General features: G+C 42.8%; 1 protein-coding gene across 2 annotated transcripts in view; it reads right to left on the bottom strand.

Annotated features, from left to right (window-relative positions):
• Positions 1-19,673: 19,673 nt before the first annotated feature.
• mitfa (melanocyte inducing transcription factor a) overlaps positions 19,674-20,604 on the bottom strand; it is a 40,680-nt gene continuing 39,749 nt past the window's right edge. For both annotated transcript variants that reach the window (XM_015959922.3, XM_015959921.3), the window contains exon 9: positions 19,674-20,292. In XM_015959922.3, the coding sequence (XP_015815408.1) occupies positions 19,891-20,292 (402 nt within the window). In that variant the 3' untranslated portion in view covers positions 19,674-19,890. The remainder of the gene's footprint in view (positions 20,293-20,604) is intronic.

Here is a 20,604-nt window from a genome sequence, read left to right on the forward strand (position 1 = left end):
TCTGCAAAAAGCAGAGACCTGATCTTCAGGCCACCAAAACAGATGCCCTCCACACCTTGGCTGCACCTAGAAATCCTGTCCATTAAGGTTATGAACAGAATCAGTGACAAAGGGCAGCCTTCGTGGAGTCCATCTCTCACTGGGAATGAGCCAGACTTTCTGCCGGCAATGTGGACCAAGCTCTGACACCGGTAATACAGGGACCTAACAGCACATATCAGAGGGCCTGGTATCTCATGCTCCCAGAGTACCCCCCACAGGGCCCCCTGAGGGACGTGGTCAAACGCCTTCTCCAAACCCACAAAACACATGTAGACTGATTGGGCAAATTCCCACGCACACTCCAGGATCCCCCTAAGGATGTAGAGCTGGTCCAGTGTTCCACGGCCAGGACGAAAACCACATTGCTCCTCCTGAATCTGAGGTTCAATAATCCAATGGACCCTCCTCTCCAGAACCCCTGAATAGACCTTACCAGGAAGGCTCAGGAGTGTGATCCCCCTGTAGTTGGAACACACCCTGCGGTCCCCCTTTTTAAATAAGGGGACCACCACCCCGGTCTGCCAGTCCAGTGGGACAGGCCCCGATGTCTACGCGATATTGCAGAGCCGCGTCAGCCAACACAGCCACACATCATCCAGAGCTTTAAGGAACTCGGGGCAGATCTCATCCACCCCTGGAGCCTTGCCACAGAGGAGCTTTTTAACCACCTCAGTGACCTCAGCACCCCCGGCCAGTAAGCAACCTGACTCTGCTTCCTCACTGGAAGACGTGTCGGTGGGATTGAGGAGGTCTTCGAAGTATTCTGCCCACCGATCCACAACGTCCTGAGTAGAGGTCAGCAGCACACCGTCCCCACTATAGATATTGTTGGTAGCAAACTGCTTTCCCCCCCTGAGGTGGACCAGAATCTCCTCGCAGCCATATGGAAGTCTTGCTCTATGGTCCCACTGAACTCCTCCCATGCCCGGGTTTTTGCCTTGGCGACCACCCCAGCCATGTTCCGCTTGGACTGCCGGTACCCGTCAGTTGCCTCTGGAGTCCCACAGGCCAAAAAGACCTGATAGGACTTTTTCTTCAGCTTGACAGTGTAAAGAATAGGTTGTTTACATCTTACTTATGAACCATAAAATGTGAGATTCCATAGAAATATGAAATATCAATCTGATGGCTCTTTGAACATTTTAACCAGAAGATCGGAACTTTTTATTGCAGGGATTAAGTGACACTTCGTATTAACTCCAAGGAAGGAGAGAGAGTCAGGTTTAAAATAGTTAAGAAATTTATTTCTACACACTTTAAACAAGACTAACTTAAACACTCTGTGTACTAATGGACTAAGGTGGAGTGAGACGTGAAATGAACAATGGTGTGTGTGTAGAATGTTATTCAGAACCAGCGGATCCGGGGAAGCAGTTAGTTCTGAGTGGGAGTGAATGTTTCGCTCTAAACTTTAGTAGGAGATTTATAACACACATGAAACGCCATCTGTCGGTCTACATTCCCAGGGGAAGCCTCCGTTAGATCCAGAATGTCGAGGTCCTCAAGGACCGTCCTTGGTACCAAAGATGGTAGAAAAGCAGCGGTGCCGACCAAACTAGTCTTGAAATGCTTCCAGGTCACGACAGGTTATCACTGGCGTCTCTGAGACCCTGAAGGGGTCGTGAGGTTCAGCTTTTATTCTGAAGAAACCACTGCGGTCAGGTGTAACTTGCAACAGATTTTATTCAGCTTGTCAAGATTCTTTATGGCTGAAGAGGAAGCCCGGATGGCCGGCCCGAAACTTCTCTAGAACGCTTGAACTAAAGAAAAGGTTGTGTGGGATAGTTTTTAGAATTGTCATATTTTGGTTTACTGACGAATCAGAATTTGACATGCAAAAGAGGGTTTATACAAACACCACAGAAAACCACGCCTCGCGTCAGAAACAAAGGTTCTGATTGGATCAGACAAAAGGAAATGTGTCGTGTGACTTTAGCATTTCGTGTCATTAGTGTCCAGTGCAAATGTCCAAGATTATAATAACTTGTAAAATACTACTGATCACAGGATTATAATATCAAGTAATAACATTGTCATTTCACAGATTGATTGAACATTGGGCTCACATTATTATTGGTAATAACAAAGTTGTTTATTATGTATTTATCAAATTAGTTCTTCGTCTTTGCTGTAACAAAGGTGAAGCAGTTCAGATGAGCAGAGTGCATGAAAGACCTTGGCCACTATCTCATGTAGATTAGGCTGTCAGAGATTTTGTGTCTCTGCTCGAGCAGACAGAGCAGATCATGACCTTTAGGTCATAAACAGGACATTCATGACGCTACAACAGCATTCCTAATCACCTGTGTCCACCAGCAGGTTCGGGGGTTGCCACCATGACAGGCATTGACAATCCTGCAACCACAGCTCCGGTCAGCCACCTCAACAATGGAGGCACGGAACAGGGTCCATTCAGACTCAATGTCCCCCGCCTCCCCCGGAACATTTTGGAAGTTCTGTCGGAGGTGGGAATTGAAGCTCCTTCTGACAGAAGACTCTGCCAGAATTTCCCAGCAGACCCTCGCGATATGTTTTGGGCCTGCCTGGTCTGACCGGCATCCTCCCCCACCATCTGAGCCAACTCACCACCAGGTAGTGGTCAGTTGACAGCTCCACCCCTCTCTTCACCCGAGTGTCCAAGACATGCGGCCGCAGGTCAGATGAAACAACAACAAAGTTGATCATTGAGCTGTGGCCTAAGGTATCCTGGTGCCAAGAGCACACATGGACACCTTTATGTCTGAACATGGGGTTCATTATGGACAATCCATGGCCGGCACAGAAGTCCAATAACAAAACACCACTCGAATTCAGATCTGGGGGCCGTTCCTCCCAACCACACCTCTCCAGGTCTCACTGTCATTGCCCACGTGAGCATTAAAATCCTCCAGCAGAACAAGGGAGTCACCGGAAGGAGTGCTAGCCAGCACCCCCTCCAAGGTCTCCAAAAAGGTTGGGTAGTCTGAACTGTAGTTTGGTGCATAAGTACAGACCACAGTCAGAATCTGTCCCCCCACACATAGGCGGAGGGACGCTACCCTCTCATTCACTGGGGAAAAACCCCAACGTACAGGCACCAAGATGGGGGGCAACTAGTATGCCTACCCCTGCTCGGCGCCTCTCAGTGGGAGCAACTCCAGAGTGGTAGAAAGTCCAACCCCCCTCAAGGAAACTGGTTCCAGAGCCAAAGCCATGCGTTGAGGTGAGTCCGACTATATCTTGGTGGAACCTCTCAACCTCACACACCAACTCAGGCTCCTTCCCCACCAGAGAGGTGACATTCCATGTGCCAAGAGCCAGCTTCTGTAGCCAAGGATCAGACCGCCAAGGTCCCCGCCCTCGACTACCACCTGTCACACACTGCACCCGACCCCTTTGGCCCCTCCCATGAGTGGTGAGCCCATGGGAAGGGGGACCCACGTTTACTCTTCGGGCTGTGCCCGGCCAGGCTCCATGAGTGAAAGCCCGGCTGCCAGGCGCTCGCCAACGTGCCCCACCTCCAGGCCTGGCTCCAGAGGGGGGCCCCGGTGATCCACGTCCGGGCGAGGGAACACAGTTTCCATTTATTTAATTCATCATAAGAGGTCTTTGGGCTGCTCTTTGTCTAATCCCTCACCTAGGACCTGTTTGCCATGGGTGACCCTACCAGAGGCAGAAAGCCTCAGACAACTTAGCTCCTAAGATCATTGGGACACTCAAACCCCTCCACCACGGTAAGGTGGCAGCCCAGGGAGAGGATTCAATAGTTAGACTCAATAAATCATAAAAGGCAAGTTTTAGATTGCATCCAAAATACAATCAAAAAACTGTTCAGAGCAACTCTTATTCATGTGCAAGATCTAGGCAACATCCATCCATCCATCCATTCATTCATTTTTTTCCACTTATCCAGAGTCGGGTCGTGGGGCCAGTAGCTTCAGTCGAGAGGCCCAGACTTCCCTCTCCCCAGCCACTTGGGCCAGCTCTTTTCGGGGGAATCCCAAGGCATTCCCTGGCCAGATGAGCGACATAGTCCCTCCAACGTGTCCTGGGTCTCCCTTTAGGTCTCCTCCCTGCAGCTATCGAAATTATATTTTCTTCGTCTTCTTCTTCTCCCGGTTGGACGTACCCAGAAAACCTCACCAGGGAGGCGTCCAGGAGGCATCCTGACCAGATCCCCAAGCCACCTCAACTGGCTCCTCTCGATGTGGAGGAGCAGCGAATCTACTCCGAGCCCCTCCCGGATGACTGAGCTTCTCACTCTATCTCTAAGGGAGAGCCCAGCCACCTTGCGGCGAAAACTCATTTCGGCCGCTTGTGTCCGCAATCTCGTTCTTTCGGTCACTACCCAAAGCTCATGACCATAGATGAGGGTAGGAACGTAGATCGACCGGTAAATCGAGAGCTTCACCTTCTGACTCAGCTCTCTCTTCACCACGACAGATCGGTACAACGCCCGCATCACTTCAGATGCAGCACCAATCTGCCTGTCGATCTCGCGTTTCAGGCAATAGTAGGAAGGAAAAGTTTTGTTTTACAAGAAACTTCTAGCAGAACCTTGGCCTGACTCAGAATGAGTGACTGTCTGCCTCGACTGACTCTAGTCAGGGAAGAAAGAGACAAGGGAAAGGTTGGACCACTCATCACTTCCATCAAATAGCGAAGTCAAACAGAGAAAAGCCAGAAGTGCAAAGAAATGTAGTCAATATATCATCCAGCAGTCTAAGGTCTGGTTCACACTGCAGGCTAATCAAGCTGATTTTTGACCAGATTCTCCTCTTCCGGCAATCTTATGAGCCCGTCAGATTAGGCCTTAAAATCTGTTTTTAGGAATGCACTTTACATTTAGGTGGCATTTTAAATTTGCACCACAAAACTTAACAAATATTTTGATGATAATGAAATAGTCCATGGGTCATGATAGGTAACTGAATGCAAGAATTAAAGATAAAGACAAACATTAGAAAGAATAATCTCAATAAAGGCCTCAGAGCAAGGCCCTGCAACTCTTGGTTTGGAATCCCAAGTTTAAGTGACCACAGGCAAAAGGCTCAGTATTAGAACAGTTTATCACCTGCTAAGTACCATAGGAGATACAATATGAACATTTGGGCTTAATAGGAGCTCTGTGAAGATGGATAACACCTAAAATGGGCTGAAACACCAAATAACCTTGGACTTAAGCTAACATCAGCTGTAGCAATTTCTTTCTCATGAAGATGTATTACATCTAGCAGCAAAGAAAGACAACACCTAAGAGAGAATCCTGAAATAAGACAATAGAAGCTGATTTGATGAACAAATTGCAAATTTAAGCATAATTGTGACTCATGTAAGTAACAAAATGTCAAAGACCAGTGTGAGAAAGGACAATGATTGAAAAAGCAAACAACAAAACGTAGTCCAGACTGTGTCAAAGTGCAACAAAGTACTGATAAATGACAAGAGAAGTCACATGGGAATCTTTGACTTTTGTGATAAAGAGGTTTGTTGAATAATCACAAGGTTGACTGCTTTAAATTGCTTATGAAGACGCTGAACACACAAGTTGTTCCTGATGACAGGCAAGCATTTCGTAATGCATTCCATAAATGGACATGGTCTCTACAGCAGGAAGAACAATCAGTAACAGACAAAAACTAAGTTTGCCACAACTCACAGTTAGCTACTTTAATAGAATAGAATATGATAGAATGGGATAGAATAGAATAGAATAGAATAGAATAGAATAGAATAGAATAGAATAGAATAGAATTCATTGATCCCACAGTGGGGAAATTCACTTGTTACAGCAGCACCAATACTTAAAGAGCAAGTCACCCCCAAATAAACGTTTTTTTTGCTGATAAACTAAATAAATGAGTGTCTAATCGTGCTGCAGACACGTGTAGTCAATAATTTGGCACTTCAGAGCATCTTAGTTAAAATTTAAATATTCTGCCTAAAACTGGCAGTGTTGTGCCGTTGTCAGGTAAAAACTCTGCACTATATTTGAATTTAAATCTGCCACCGCTATTGGCTAAGAGGTATGCTATGATGTAAACTGGTACATTATGATGTCACAGTGCTGTCGTGAGCCTGTGTGTGTGTGTATTTGTTAGCAGCTCCGCCCTCTCGGTCTGCCAGGCAACAGCATTTGTTGCATTTTTCAAACATGAAGTGGAAGTGGAGTTAGACTCTGATAGGGGGTGACTTGCTCTTTAAGAGAATAATTTGAAGAAAAATAATAACAAAGACAAATGTGTATATATATATATATATATATATATATATATATATATATATATATATATATATATATATATATATATATATTGTCAGTAAGCTATTATTTTAACCTTTAACCTAAAACCATGAACAAATAAAATGAAAAAGTTAAGTTCCAACACTATACACCAAACTGTAAGATCCGGAACCGCCAGTAGATGGCGGTTCCGGATTGAGGAAGGAATCTGGTCAAAGGAGAAGTGCCACGAAGCTCTTCCTGTCCCCTGAAGCCTTCAAATTAAAAGGACTAGCTCTTCAGCTGTTCTTTTAGAATTATCGGCATGAAATCATCGATAAGTAAAACCACAAAGTAAATCCTGAATGGATTTGAGTGGAGACGCTGATTCGCTGTTGCAGATTGATAATAGAACCTGAAGAAGCTTTAGTGTTTTATCGCTACACTTAAACAGCTAAATGCTAAATGTAGCAATGTTAGCGTCAGGCCGTGATCAGTCGATCAGGCGCGTAGGAACAATTCACAAGGGAATCATCCTCTTCGACACTGAATACCGTCAGAAAGGTTCTCGTTTTATGTCGGAAAATCATTTAATCAAGCGGATTTCTCGTGGCTACTCCTCTTCCGTGTAATGGCCTAAGACTGGCGTTGCAGCCTGGAGAAGCCAACGGGTAAATGCATGTTCTTAATCGGTCAGACGACTCCTTCAGGAGGTCAGACTCAGCTTCAGGTCTCCACCAGGCGGACATCAAGCGGACTAACTTACCGTAAATCCATAATACAGGCCCGGGCTTGTATTTGACTCAAGCTCATCAAGCTCCAGGCCTTTATTGGAAGGAGGACCAGTATTAGAGGCAGGCCTCTATTTCTATTTGAGCAAAATGAACTAATGGTTCGCTGGAGTTTTTGACAATTAAAATTGCGCCCACATTTTCAAAGTTAAACACATTTCTTTTAACAACGGTAGTTTCTGCTTCAGCCCTCTCCCCCCTCCCCCTGCGCAGCGGCCGCAGACTCACTGATGCGCCTGCAGCCTCTCGGAGTTCCTGCTGCTCTAAACATTAAAATAATTATTTCATTTTCTGTTCCTCACTTCTGGTTACCTTCAATGGTGTCTGTTTGTTGCAGCCACCAGGTACAAAAACTAACCTTTTTTTATTTGACTATTTTTCTGTCCTGCCTGTTTATTATCTTCTGGCATCTCCTCTCAATCCTAAAGAGAAACTGCTACCTGGGTTCATTTATATTCACATTATGAGTTACCTTTGAACTGCAGTTCTAAAAGATCTACCGACCGCAAAAACAGCGGGGTGCGCGCTGCTGGCCGGCAGCACCGGTGAAGTCACCGGAGGACAAGGTGATGCGCCCCGCTCCACAGCAGCGAAACGCATCAGGCACAAATAAAAGAATAAAAGACAGAAAACATAAAAGGAAATGAGCCGACATGAACGATCGTGTGTTAAATTAGTTTTTGAGGTGGCGACACCTGATTTGATAATGTTACTGTGGCCGTGCTCAGGACGCAGATGTCTGGAGCGCGTCAACAATCAGAGCTTTGCATGTACAAGCTGGTTAAGATTAGGATGGGGGTGAGGGGAATGTTAAATTGCAAGAGGGTAAACATCACAATTTGGTTAAATGTCCGTTTTACGGCGGGTGTCAGTACCGACGCTCTGGCACAGCGCGTCGCCTCCCGACGCGCAGGAGCTTGTCACCTGCTGACAGCAGGCTGCTGTCTTTTCCGTGGACTGCGTCTTGCCGGTCATTATCACGTGACAGCGACTAGTCGATGACAGGCATAACAAGTCACTATAGAGCGGTGAAGTCGACTAGTGACTAGTTCATACAACCCCTGCTACTGCTCCCCAGAGTGTTCTGCAGCATAATCAGCACGTTCTCTTTGAACTTGATATCAAATTTTCGCCTCCTCTTCGTCTCCGCACGGTTAAAGTTACCCTCGCGGTCTATCACTGGCAAATCAAAAGTGAGACGGATGACACAACCGCCCCCCGTACTTGCTTGTTACCACATTCCACCCGGCCACAATAAAAAAACGGCCATTATTCACCTCCGCCGACTCCGACACCGGCCAAAATATGATACCCGGCAGTTAATTAAATACAGGCTAATATTAGAGGATTTACGGTAGGTTGATCAGACCTTCGTCAAAACTGATTAGCTCTGGTGCTAAATCAGAGATGGCTTCAGTGCTATGTGGATCAGCGTTTCCTGTCCATGTAACATAAGCCTACAACAGTGACAAAACCACATTCAGATGAACACACAAATGTGACAAAATGACACTCTTACTTCTAGGAGTTGAGAGGATTTGAAAGCAAATGCTTGATGACACAGACTTGGTAAACAGTTTTTACACTTTGGCTCCTCCAGAGAGGAAGTCATGAAGAGGCACTCTTCAAATAAAACCTTCCCTTGCCTGTGGCTTGGGAGAGGAAAAGAGAGTAGCAGCAGAGCTCAGCTTTCAATGGATGAGAGAATTACCACGAAGTGTAAATTGATATGAATAAGACTGGTTGGCAACGTCATTAAATGTAGCGGAGACAAATTGATGATTTTGTCTGTTATGACCACAAAGATGTAATATTCTATATAAATATAAGATGTTAACCTGCTAGGTCTTTATTGTAATTAATCAGAAGATTCTAGGATTTAATTCAGAAGATCTAGGTTCTTTGCTTTTTCAGTGATCAACCACACTTCGTGTTACTTCAAGAAAGAGTCAAGTTTATAATAGAAATAATTTATTTTACAAACAATTTAAAACATGACTAATGAACTGAGCATTTACTGTGAGTGAATGTAACTAAACGTGATGAAGGAACCTGTGTGTGAATGTGATCTCAGTCAGAGCTTTCTTATCAAAATAAGCTGAGTTCTGGTGAAAAGAATTTTGTTTGCTCTAAGCTATAAAGTGGTTATCATCAAAAATACATTCAGACGCAATTTCTCTGTGTTCTACCTCACCCTTTCATGACCCTCGTCATGGATCCGGAGGTCAGAGAGGTCGGATGACCTCGGGGCACCCAGGTCCGGTAGATTGACCGCAGTCCAGAGTTGTCAACAGGCAGCACAGGTTGGGATCAGCTTGCGTCTCAGGAATAACTCTTAAGGAGTTTCTGCAGGAATTGTTTGCTGTCTCAGCTTCGTAGGTGCAAAACCAATTTTGACTACGTGTCAAAATCTTTGAGGGTTAAAGAGGTTTTTGCTACAGATGGCCAGTCTGAGCGATTCTCTAGAACTGGCAAATTACTCAAAGTGATTTAGTTTTAAAGAATTGATGTTATGATTTTCACAGCCAATCGGAGGCTGATGGGCTTGAGAGATGTTACCAGGACAACACCTTCTTTGATATCAGAAGTCCTGACTGGTTAAAAAGGCAAGATATGTGTTGTAGTCTAACTTAGCCGTACTTGTTATTGTGTGAGCAGGTGTGAGGACCTTGTCGTCAAAACATGGTGAACACATTGCAGTCTAGTAGACAAACATAACATCCATTCAGTGAGCACAGATTAACGAAGCATTTCGTTATACTATAATTATCATAAGTAGTGATAAACAGATGTTTATTTAATGATTATCTAGATTATAAGTCATGGAAGGAGTTCATATTGATTTAGTAAATGATTCTTGAATTTAGCAATTATTCGAGCTGGAGTTGATGTCATCTGGAGGCAGACGGATGAGACCTTGGGAGAGAAAGTTATTGTTAATGATTCAGACTTGCAGACTCTGAATCACAGCAGGTGTGAAGCCTGCTCATTTAAGGGAACACATGCAGTTATGTGTCTCCTTTCTGACCAGATGTTGAATAGATGGTGAAAGGTCAGGCTGTACCTAAACTGACCATTGCTGGGCGCTACACATGCATGGGTTTCCTCCGGGTACTCCGGTTTCCCCCACAGATCACAACATGCCGTAAAGGTTAACAATTGCATGTCGCTTTTGGATAAAAGTGTCTGCCAAATAAATAAACATCAACATAAACATAACCCTAACCACTTCACAAAGCTGGTCAACACAGCCTCTACTACTTTATTCTACAGTCTGCTCTTTAACTGTACTATTTTGTGCAATTTCAGCTGTTAACTTTATTTTCTCTGTAAGTGTTTTTCTCCCCAGAAGAAGCTACAATGATGTTCTGCTGAGCTGTGGTGGCCTCATGGAGGGGGCCATCGACTAGCACACTGCTGCTAACCACTTAAACATTCTCTCTCTCCTGATAATAACTTTTTGTTTTCATTGACTTTTGATGTGCTAATACTAGTTTATCCGTTTAATTATAGATCCACTAGGATAAATACAATAAAGTTTATCTTTCACCAAATACAATATTTACTAAGACATCACAATATAACTATAGACACATTACTTGTCTGTGTGTGTGTGTGTGTGTGTGTGTGTGTGTGTGTGTGTGTGTGTGTGTGTGTGTGTGTGTGTGTGTGTGTGTCTGTGTGTGTGTGTCTGTGTGTGTGTCTGTGTCTTTGTCTGCCTGCTCTGTCTTCTCGATCCCCAGTGAGTCGTGGAGGATGGCTGCTTATACTGAGCCAGGATTCTCTGGAGGTTTCTTCCTGTTAAAAGGGAGTTTTCCTCTCCACTGTCGCTGCATGCTTGCTTAGTATGAGGATTGCTGTATAGTCACTGACACTAGCCAGTGACTTGATGCAATTTGCTGGGTTCCTTATATAGGAAACATTATTTCTGATTGGCTTAATGAACTGTGAATTGGAATGTTTATTATGTGAAGTGCCTTGAGACGACTCTTGTCGTGATTTGGCGCTATATAAATAAACTTGACTTGACTTGACTTGAGCAGTCTGGGGCTGTAACTGAGAGGGGGGAGTGAGGGAGTGTGTGCTGCTGGGGAAAGTTGTTGGTGGTGGAGGGGATGCTGCTGAATGGTTCGAAATTTGGAGGTGGGGGAGATTGGCTGAGTGGAGGTGGTTAGGGGGTGATGGTGTTAGTGGTACCAGTTGTGAGGGGGTGGAGATGAATGTTTTAAATGTTTAAAAACATTTTAAGCTCATTGGTACTACTCCTCCTACTGTGACCTGTGATGTTTCTGAGACCTCTCCATGCAAAAACCGAGCATTGCCCTGCCACAGCTGTTCCTCCAGCTTCTTCCTGTAGCTGTCTTTTGCCCTTCTGATACTTTACGTAAGCTCCTTCTGGACTTATCTCTGCTCCTCTTTGTCTCCAGCCATAAAAGCTTTTTTCTTATTAATTAGCAGGGATTTCAGCTCAAGGGCCAACCAGGGTTTATTATTCAACAAACACCTCACTTTTCGTGTTGGGACAGTGTTCTCCACACAGAAATTCACATAATCAGTGACACAGTGGGTCAGGCTTTCAAGGTCATCATGATGAGCGCTGCAGAGTTTGTCCCATTCTGTGATTTGGAAGCAGTCCCTCAGCCTTTCTGTTGCTCCCTCAGTCCACAATTTCAAGTTTTTATTTAGGAGGCTCCTTAATCACTCTGGGATCAGATGAATGAGATTGTGGTCTGAGCGGCCGAGTGGAGGGAGAGGGCTGGAAGTGTAGGCTTTTTCAACATTAGTACACAGCAGGTCAATTGTCTTATTGTCTCTGGTGAGGCACTTTACATACTGGGTAAAAGTGGGGAGGGTGGAGGAGAGTGAAACGTGGTTAAAATCCATACTAATGAGAATGAGCGTGTCTGGATGAGCTGTCTGCAGCTTCTCCACAGAACTTTGGAGCCACAACTGCATCGTCCGAGGGAGGGATGTACACATTAAATGCTATTACATGTGAAAACTCTCTTGGGATGTAATAGGGTTGTAGAGCAACAGCCAATATGTCTTTTGTACAGAGTTGCTGTTTAATGGGTTAATAAACACAGTCAGACCCCCACCTTTGTGCTCACTGCTCCGCTCCGTGCTTCTGTCAGCCCGCGTGAGTTTAAATCCTACCAGGGAAACCTCAGAGTCAGCAATGAGCTCATTCATCCATGTTTCCATAAAAATCATCATGCTAAACTGTCTGTAGTCCTGCTGCAGCCTGGTCAGCGCTGTGAACTCATATTGTTTAGACAACAAACATTTCCCATAATCAAGGATGGTAAAAATAGTTTATATCTCCGTTTCTTCTCCTGAAGCTTACATCCCGCTCTGCACCCTCTATGTTTCCTCCTTAGTTCTGCTGGCAGAACGGGCTTTTCTGTGGAGAAGAGAGATGGTGTCTGCAGATGATCCCAGGTGTAAACAACAGGTGCATGGATGGAGCCGGAGGAATTTTCAATCGCGTTCCCAACAAGAAAACATTTTTAAAAAAAAGGACCACCATTCATCCAGACCGTCGAGAGCAACACATACAAAGGGTATTGTAGCCTGCATACTGGCGTCGGATGGTTTTTGTTATTAATAAATCTGTAGTTAAACAAACAGACAGCCAAATTACTTTTACAACCCAGACTTCACAAATTCTCTCAGATACAAAGAACAGCTTTGCTAAAACATCTAGCTTCCATTATAACATTCCACCCATCACATTGAATCACTTCACACCATTACATCACATATCATTACTCATACCTTGTCTTGTGTAATCATTAGTTTAGGAAAAAGAAATAAATTCATTTTCATAAACTATATACTTGTCTCTGTCTGAATTAATACGAAGTGTGTTTATGGTCCCTGAATAAGCAAAGTAACTAATCTTCTGATTAAACCTTCAAAGATCAGTCTGATTGATATTTCATATTTATATGCATTTATCAAATCTTATTGGTAATTTTGAATAAAAATATAGTGTAAATCATCATACTACATAAAACTGGCTGCACAGCTTGTGTCACTTTGTAACAAATTCAGTGTTCACAAAAGTTCTTATATTTAAAGTGTATAGTTTTCTGGAGCTAGGGGTCAGTACATACATACATTTCAAGGTAGTTTTACACCATATCACTGTCTTAAAAAAAATTACGGAAAATGTTGTTACCCATGGAGTGGATAGCATGCGACCTCGGCGTGACTCCCTCGGCCTTTCATGGTCCTTCACTTAATTCCATTGGGAGAATGAGATGCTGATGCTAGTTTTCTGGTGCTGTAGTTTCCGGATCTGCTCGGGGTCCTGCGCCTGCTGATGACATCACACAGCGGCAAAACCGCTCAGCCAAAATATATTGCATCTCCTTTTCGATTCTTATTCTTATTAAATTCACGTTTCTTACCTCCTAAATGTTTTTTATAATTGTAATGTGTTAATAAAACATTGCATCGTCTTTGATTTTTGTGTACTTTTTATTTATTTAATAAAGTTCTTTTAAAGTGATATTACACCCAAAATTGAAATTTTGTATGTTGACATATTTCCCAGAGCCAGTCATTCTCCTGGCCCTGTTGTACTTCTTTAGATTTAACTTAGCATAAAACACAGTAAGTGAATGGATCCAACTAGCATTGTGAGTTAAAAGTCCATAAACCACTCAGTAGACATAACCCTAACCCTACATAATCACACTGACTGCAAGTGAAAATAATGTGTAACATAAAAGAATCACAGGCGCCATTATTAACTTGGGACTACTTTATGACAAAGCACAGCTGTAAACCTCCACTGAAAGGTGCAAGGCGTCCCCAAAGACACCTGCTTCTCCATTCAATTTCACTAGAGGTCTACAACCTCAACGACTACAATTGTAAATTTGTCTAGACCAATCAAAATCTTCTGTGTCAATGTGTTTAAATTCTGTAAGTCGTTTGTCCAGTCAATCATCTAATGTGACGTCACAGGCAGGTGCAGGACCCCGAGCCGGCTCACAGCAGGAAACATGATGCCTAATAAGGCATCCTGCAGAGACAAAGACCCACGCCCAATGTATTTTAGATCCAAATTTTGTGGTTATGTATACAAAGCTGCCAATATTTTTCAACGATTGGACATAATTTTATTTATTTTCAACAACATTTTGATTGACATTTCCAGAGATTAAAAGTAAAAAAAACTACACACTGTTACTTTAATAAAACATACATTTAAGGTTTGGAAGTCACAAAGATTTCATATTTAACATGCAAAGTTTGATTCATAGATAATGGTCAAAAGTCTCAGATTTCAGTCCAGAGCTCTTTAGGGCTTTGGTTCAGTCCATCCAGCTGTTTTCCTTTATGCTTTTTTGCTTTCCACTGGCTGGAAAAAAATGAATTAAAAAGAAATTAATTTAAAAAAAACTTTACATTTGTGAGATGTGGAATTTCTGGCATGTCAGTAAAACAATCAGAATAAAAATCTATCCATACATTCATAATCTATACCTGTTTGTTTCTGTAGAGGGTTGAGGAAACCCGTGACCCAAGTCTTACTCAAGTGGCTGCCAATTAAGAGGTGGAGTCTAACCTGGACTGTTACATTTCCATCACAAGGCCATGGTTTACAGAAATGTCATCTTTGTCTGTAAGTAGATTTTTTTGACACTGCTTTTATTTTAGAAATCTCAAAAAATCCTTTTTATCTACCCAAGACTGTTTTTTCTGATCAATGGACAATATTACTCAGAAAGTTAGTGCCAACTGCTGTTCACAGTTGTACCGTGGTTAATCTACATAACTAGAATATAACGCTGTGCTATTCAGCTTTGCTAAATTCTGAGAAAGATCAAACGAGTTGGCAAATTAAACTTATATATAAATATCCACGGATATTTATATAATCGATAGAAGTTTATACACCAACTGGCTTGGTCTATATTTAATACAAAGATTAATATTTAATTTAAGAGATTTAAATTAATAGCAAAAGTTTATTTATTGATTCAGAAGATTTAAAGAGATTTTTGCTCGTTCAGTGACCAAATATACACCACTCTGTGTTTTATTTCAAAGAAGAGTCAAGTTTAAAAGTTAAGAATTTATTACTAACAATTTAAAGATGACCATTTAAAAGACAATTCATAAATGACAATTTATAAAAGCTTTGATATTAAAATGTGGTAATAAAGCAACCTGTGTCTGGATGGAACTAAAAATGAGATGTGTGTGTTTGGATGTGTAAATGTAGTCTCAGAAGGTTTCTATCGGAGAGAGAAAACACGTTCTGGGTGAAAGAGTTGGTTTGCAGCTAAGCTAAATTATTTCTTAAAGGGACAGGCATACAGACGCAATCTGTGTGCTACCTCACCGTTCAGACGACCCTCTGTTTGGATCCAGAGGTCAAGGGAGGATGTTGATTAGCCTCGGGGTACTCGGTCCGGTAGGGGAGACCAGTGGTACCGACTCTCTGGTCCTAGAGTTGCTGCAGGTACACATGTGGATGGTTTTGCGTCTTAAATTAACTCTGAAGGAGTTTTTGCGTCAGCTTGTTGCAGATGGCATTTCTTGTTGAAGCAATGCTATCAGCGTGACAGAAAGGCTTTTAGTAGAGGTTTTGAGCGGCCGACTCGATCCTCTGGGACTTTCGTGCCACTGAGAGATTTTGGTGAGCTCAAGAACTGAACTTGAACTGAGGAGTTTTGGTTTGAACATGACTCAGAGCACGCCCTCTCAGAGATAGAAAGCTCTGGCGTTATGGAACAAAGACATGTGAGAGCAGTTACCTTTACCCTGATTTCTGTGTCCTGCATGGTGTGTATAAGTGCACATGACCTTCTTTACACTGTTTAACATTACTGATTATCATAAATAATAATTATTATTATTAACCAAATAATAATAATTCATTTCAGTAATTAAATACATTTATAATGAACCTTGATGATTATTTATGAACCTTGTAATAGACGCAGTGAAAAGAGTTTATTAAAAATGATACTTTTAAATCTTGAAGTGTCCTTCGTCTTGTGGATGGAACAGCAGTCAGATTAAAGATGGCTTACAGCAGACTTTGTGTCTCCTTTGATGGATGATCTGTAAATAGAAGTAAGCAGCTTGACCCAGCTGAGGAAGTGTGACCTTTGGGTCACAAATGAGGCCATTCATGTCGCTACACAGTCCTTAGACAACTAAAAGTTGAGTCAAACACTCAGAATTGTTTAATTTGACCCATTCCTGTCTCCCCAGAAAAAACTGTCGAGGCCGTTTATTTAGCTTCTACAAAACAAAAAGCAATGTAAAAAGCTGTGGTGGAAGAAGTACTTGAGTACTTAAGTACATTTACTTAAGTAAAATTACTGATAAAGAGGTAAAAAGTTACTTAATAAAAGCATCCAAATGTGCCTTTACAAATGTACCAATAAACTAAAGTATTCAACTAACATTAAAATATGTGAAGTGTGTAGAAATGTGATTTTGAACCAGGTGGTGGAGGGCAGAATGAAAATTACAGTACGATTATTTTGAAACTGCATACCGGCACACACAAGGGAGTGTGCTGCCATTCTTCGGACAAAACATAAAAATGTATTTTTACTTTGATAATTTTAAGATAATGTAGTGGGTAGAACGTGCATATAACTGCATTTTACTGCATTAAAATGCAGTAAAGTAAAAATGACAGACCTCAAGAAAATGTAAGTACAGATACAGAAAGAATGTACTTAAGTACAGTAATAAAGCACCGAATGCATTGTCCTCGATTTGGAGTAGGGGTTATAGCATAATGTAAAGTAGAAGAAAAAGAAGAAGAAAAGATCTTTTCTATAGCGCCTCTCAAGATAAAAATCACGAGGCACTTCACAAAAATAAAAAATGTAAAATATAAAAAATTATTTTTAAAATGATTAAAATATGTTTCAAATGAGCAAAAATAGACAATTGTGATTAAAAAAATGTAAAGAAAGAGAGAGAGTGAATAGGAAAGAGGGAAATCAGTGGATCCTGAGGAAGGTGGAATAGGTGGGGAGAGCAGAATAAAGAGAGAGTGGTGAAGAAGGTCATACAAAAGCCAGCCTGAACAAGTGAGTCTTCAGCTGCTTTTTAAAGGAGACCACTGAGTCCACTGATCTCAGGCTCAGGGGGAGAGAGGTCCAGAGTCTGGGGGCCACAGCAGCAAATGATCTGTCACCTTTGGTCTTTAGCCCGGTGCTGCACAGGTGTAGGGGCTGAGAAGATCACTGATGTATGATGGTGCTTGTCCATGTAAGGCCCTAAAGACCAGAACCAGAATCTTGAAATTAACCCTGATGTTGACTGGCAGCCAATGAAGAAGGAAGAGCGAACAAGAGAACTTACATGAGAATCCAGGGTGAGAGCTGGGTCAAAGGGTCACGCCAAGATTCCGGACAGAAGGTTTGGTGTGAGAAGCAAGCTGACCAGAAGAGTCTCTGACTTTGGGAACCAGCTTGTCTGGGGCACAGATGAGGATCTCAGTCTTATCTTCATTCAGCTGTAGAAAGCTCCCAGCCATCCAGGAGTAAGTAATAATATTTTACTCAGGTTTAATATCTCGAAACTTTCTAGTTATTTTTTGTTTGGTCTTATTATTGTTTTTTGTTTTTTCCAACACATGGTTCAGTATGTCACATTAAAACAGAAAAATACTAGAAAAATTATATATGGCAAAGTATTGTGGGGTTTTCAATGGTTACAGCGGTGGAAAGTCAGAATCCTTGTTTTCTGGTGGGTACATAAAGCATCGTTTGTTACAGACATCGAGCAACTGTATCTGCCTTCTAGTCCACAAATTCAAACCATCCTTATGTTTTGTACATATTTATTTTACATTCAGTAGAAACAAAATGTTATCATGTATCATAAATACATATTTGGTGTTTCTTTTATATGTACATCTAAAACAAAGGTATTTCTTAATTTAAAAAAATGAAGAAAAACAACAAACTGAATAATCTATCCATCCGTTTTTGTCTGCTTAGATGCATTTGTTTATCTTTATTTATTTGGCAGACACTTTTATCCAAAGCGACATACAATTGTTTATCTATAGGGCATGTAGTGATCTGCGGGGGAAACCGGAGTACCCGGAGGAAACCCTTGCATGCATGGGGAGAACACGCAACTCCACGCAGAAAGGCCGCAGCGGCGTTTCAAACCTCCAACCTTCTTGCTGCGAGGCAAGAGTGCTAACAACTGTACCACCACGTAGCGCTTGTCCGGAGTGAGGGGAAAATGAAGCGTAAGATCGATTGGTGATTGGCAAATTGGTGCAGTGTCTGCAGTGAAAGGGCTGTTGTACCAGTCTCTTATGGTGAAGAGAGAGCTGAGCTGGAAGGCAAAGCCCTCATCTTACCGGTCGATCTACGTTCTTACATCCATGGTCACGAGCTTTGAGTAGTGACCAAAAGAATGAGATCGCAGATACAAGCGGCCGATATGTGTTTTCTCCACAGGGTGTCTGGGCTCTCACTTAAGATCGGAGCAGATCTGCTGCTACTTCACATCAAGAGGAGCCAGTTGAGGTGGTGTGGACATCTGGTTAGAATACCTCCTGGACTCCTCCCTAATGAGGTTTTCTGGACATGTCCAACCAGGAGGAGACCTAAAGGAAGACCCAGGACAACCTAGAGGGACTAGTTTCTCGGCTGGCCAGGGGACGCCTCAGGATTCCCCGGAGGAGCTGGCCCAAGTGGCTGGGGAGAAGGAAGTCTGAGCCTCTCTGCTTAGGCTGCTGCTCCTGCAACCCGACCCCTGAACAAAATCCTGAGATAATTAAACTCCTCAACTTGGGGCAGGACCTCGTCCCTGACCTGGAGGGTCCAAGACATCCGGCTGCAGATCAGATGAAAAGACAAATAAGGTGATCATCAAAATGCCTAAGGTATCCTGGTGCCAAGAGCACATAAGGACACCTTTATACTTGAACATGGTATTCATTATGGACAATCCATGATGAGCACACTCTTGAGTCCAATAACAAAACACTGCTCGGATTTAGATCGGGGGGCCATTCCCCCCAACCACACCCCTCCAGGTCTCACTGTCGTTGCCCACATGAGCGTGAAAGTCCCTCAGCTGAAAGAGAGAGTAAACAAAAGGAGATCTAGCTTCTGTAGACAAGGATCAGACCTCCATGGTCCCTGACTTTGGCTACCACCCATCACTCATTGCATACGACCAGTTTGGTCGCTCCTACGAGTGGCAAGCCCATAGGAAGGGGGACTCACATCTTCTCTTTGGGTTGTGTCCGGCTGGCCTCCTTGGGTGAAAACCTAGGCACTAGGTGCTTGCCAACACGCCCCACCTCCAGGCCTGGCTCCAAAAGGGGGCCCCAGTGACCTGTGTCCAGACTAGGGAACACCATTTCCAATTGTGTTCATAATCATAAGGGGTCTTTGAATAATGTGATCACAAAAATATGGCAAAGCCTTAGATTTGCTCTCTTCCCCTTCACAGTAAGAGCATGATTAAAACATTTCTTGGAAAGTTTGCTTTATACAATAGTTTTATCTTTCACCTGGAACAAGAAAAAGTTTAATGCTCCTTTACTTTGTTACACATATTCACATTCGGTTTGATATTTCCTCACCAAAAAAGAAACTACAAAGAAAATACCTCAAACTAACTCTTCAGAATCGTGCTGCTTTTATGAGATTTACAGCTACATGCTCTGAAAGTAGATTACAACAATCATCAGAAGTGTCTTGGCTCACAGAAACAGCAAAAGATACAAAAAATAAGTGGAAAAACTTGTTGCAAATAAAAATTACGTCTAAGTTCTTTTTTCCAGGAGGTTGAAAAGACATTTTTAAAATTGAACTGAATTGTCATTGTCATGTCAGGCTAACAGCCATGTTCCTTCTCCTCCATACTTGAACTGGAGCTATGGCGGCTGCTGCCTTGGTTGGACACATCCGGAGAAATCGAGCTCAGCAAAGGATCACTCGGAGATATTGGCCCGAAGCTGTTATCCCTTACCAACTCCTTCATTTTACAGGTCCTGGTGTTTCGGTAGATGTTTGTGTCCCCGTCAGCAGGAATCTGGTCAAAAGTAATGGTACCATTGTTGAGGTCCAGCGTGGTTGGGGGAGACATGTCAGAGCCACAGCTGTGGGAATAGAGATCAGACGGGCAGTCACCCAGAACCGGCTCCTGTTTGATGGCTCGAGCCATCATCTCTGATGTGCAGACAGATGGCGATGGTACCACAGTAAGACCGTGAGCACGGGCTTGCATCTCCAACTCCTGGATGGAAACAGAACCACGATGTAGAAGTTTGGTCAAAAATACAACCACATTCATGAACATTTCCAGATTTCTTTCAGACACGGGTAGCAAAATATTTGTTTTGATTCTTTCTAAAGGCCTGTTTTAGATTTAAATAAAGCATCAGTGAGGTCTGCCAACAATTTATCTTTAAAGAGGACATTTTCTTGAAAGATCTTACATTTTGCATCTTTTAGCGCTGCAATGTGAGTCTCTTCTACTTTAATGAACCATCCAAACTTAAAAAACTAAGTGGTCCATCCTTTTTCTGACAGTTTAGGTTTTAGGCAT

Source organism: Nothobranchius furzeri, chromosome 3 (genome assembly GCF_043380555.1).
Source record: "Nothobranchius furzeri strain GRZ-AD chromosome 3, NfurGRZ-RIMD1, whole genome shotgun sequence".
Classification (NCBI taxonomy): Eukaryota; Metazoa; Chordata; class Actinopteri; order Cyprinodontiformes; family Nothobranchiidae; genus Nothobranchius; species Nothobranchius furzeri.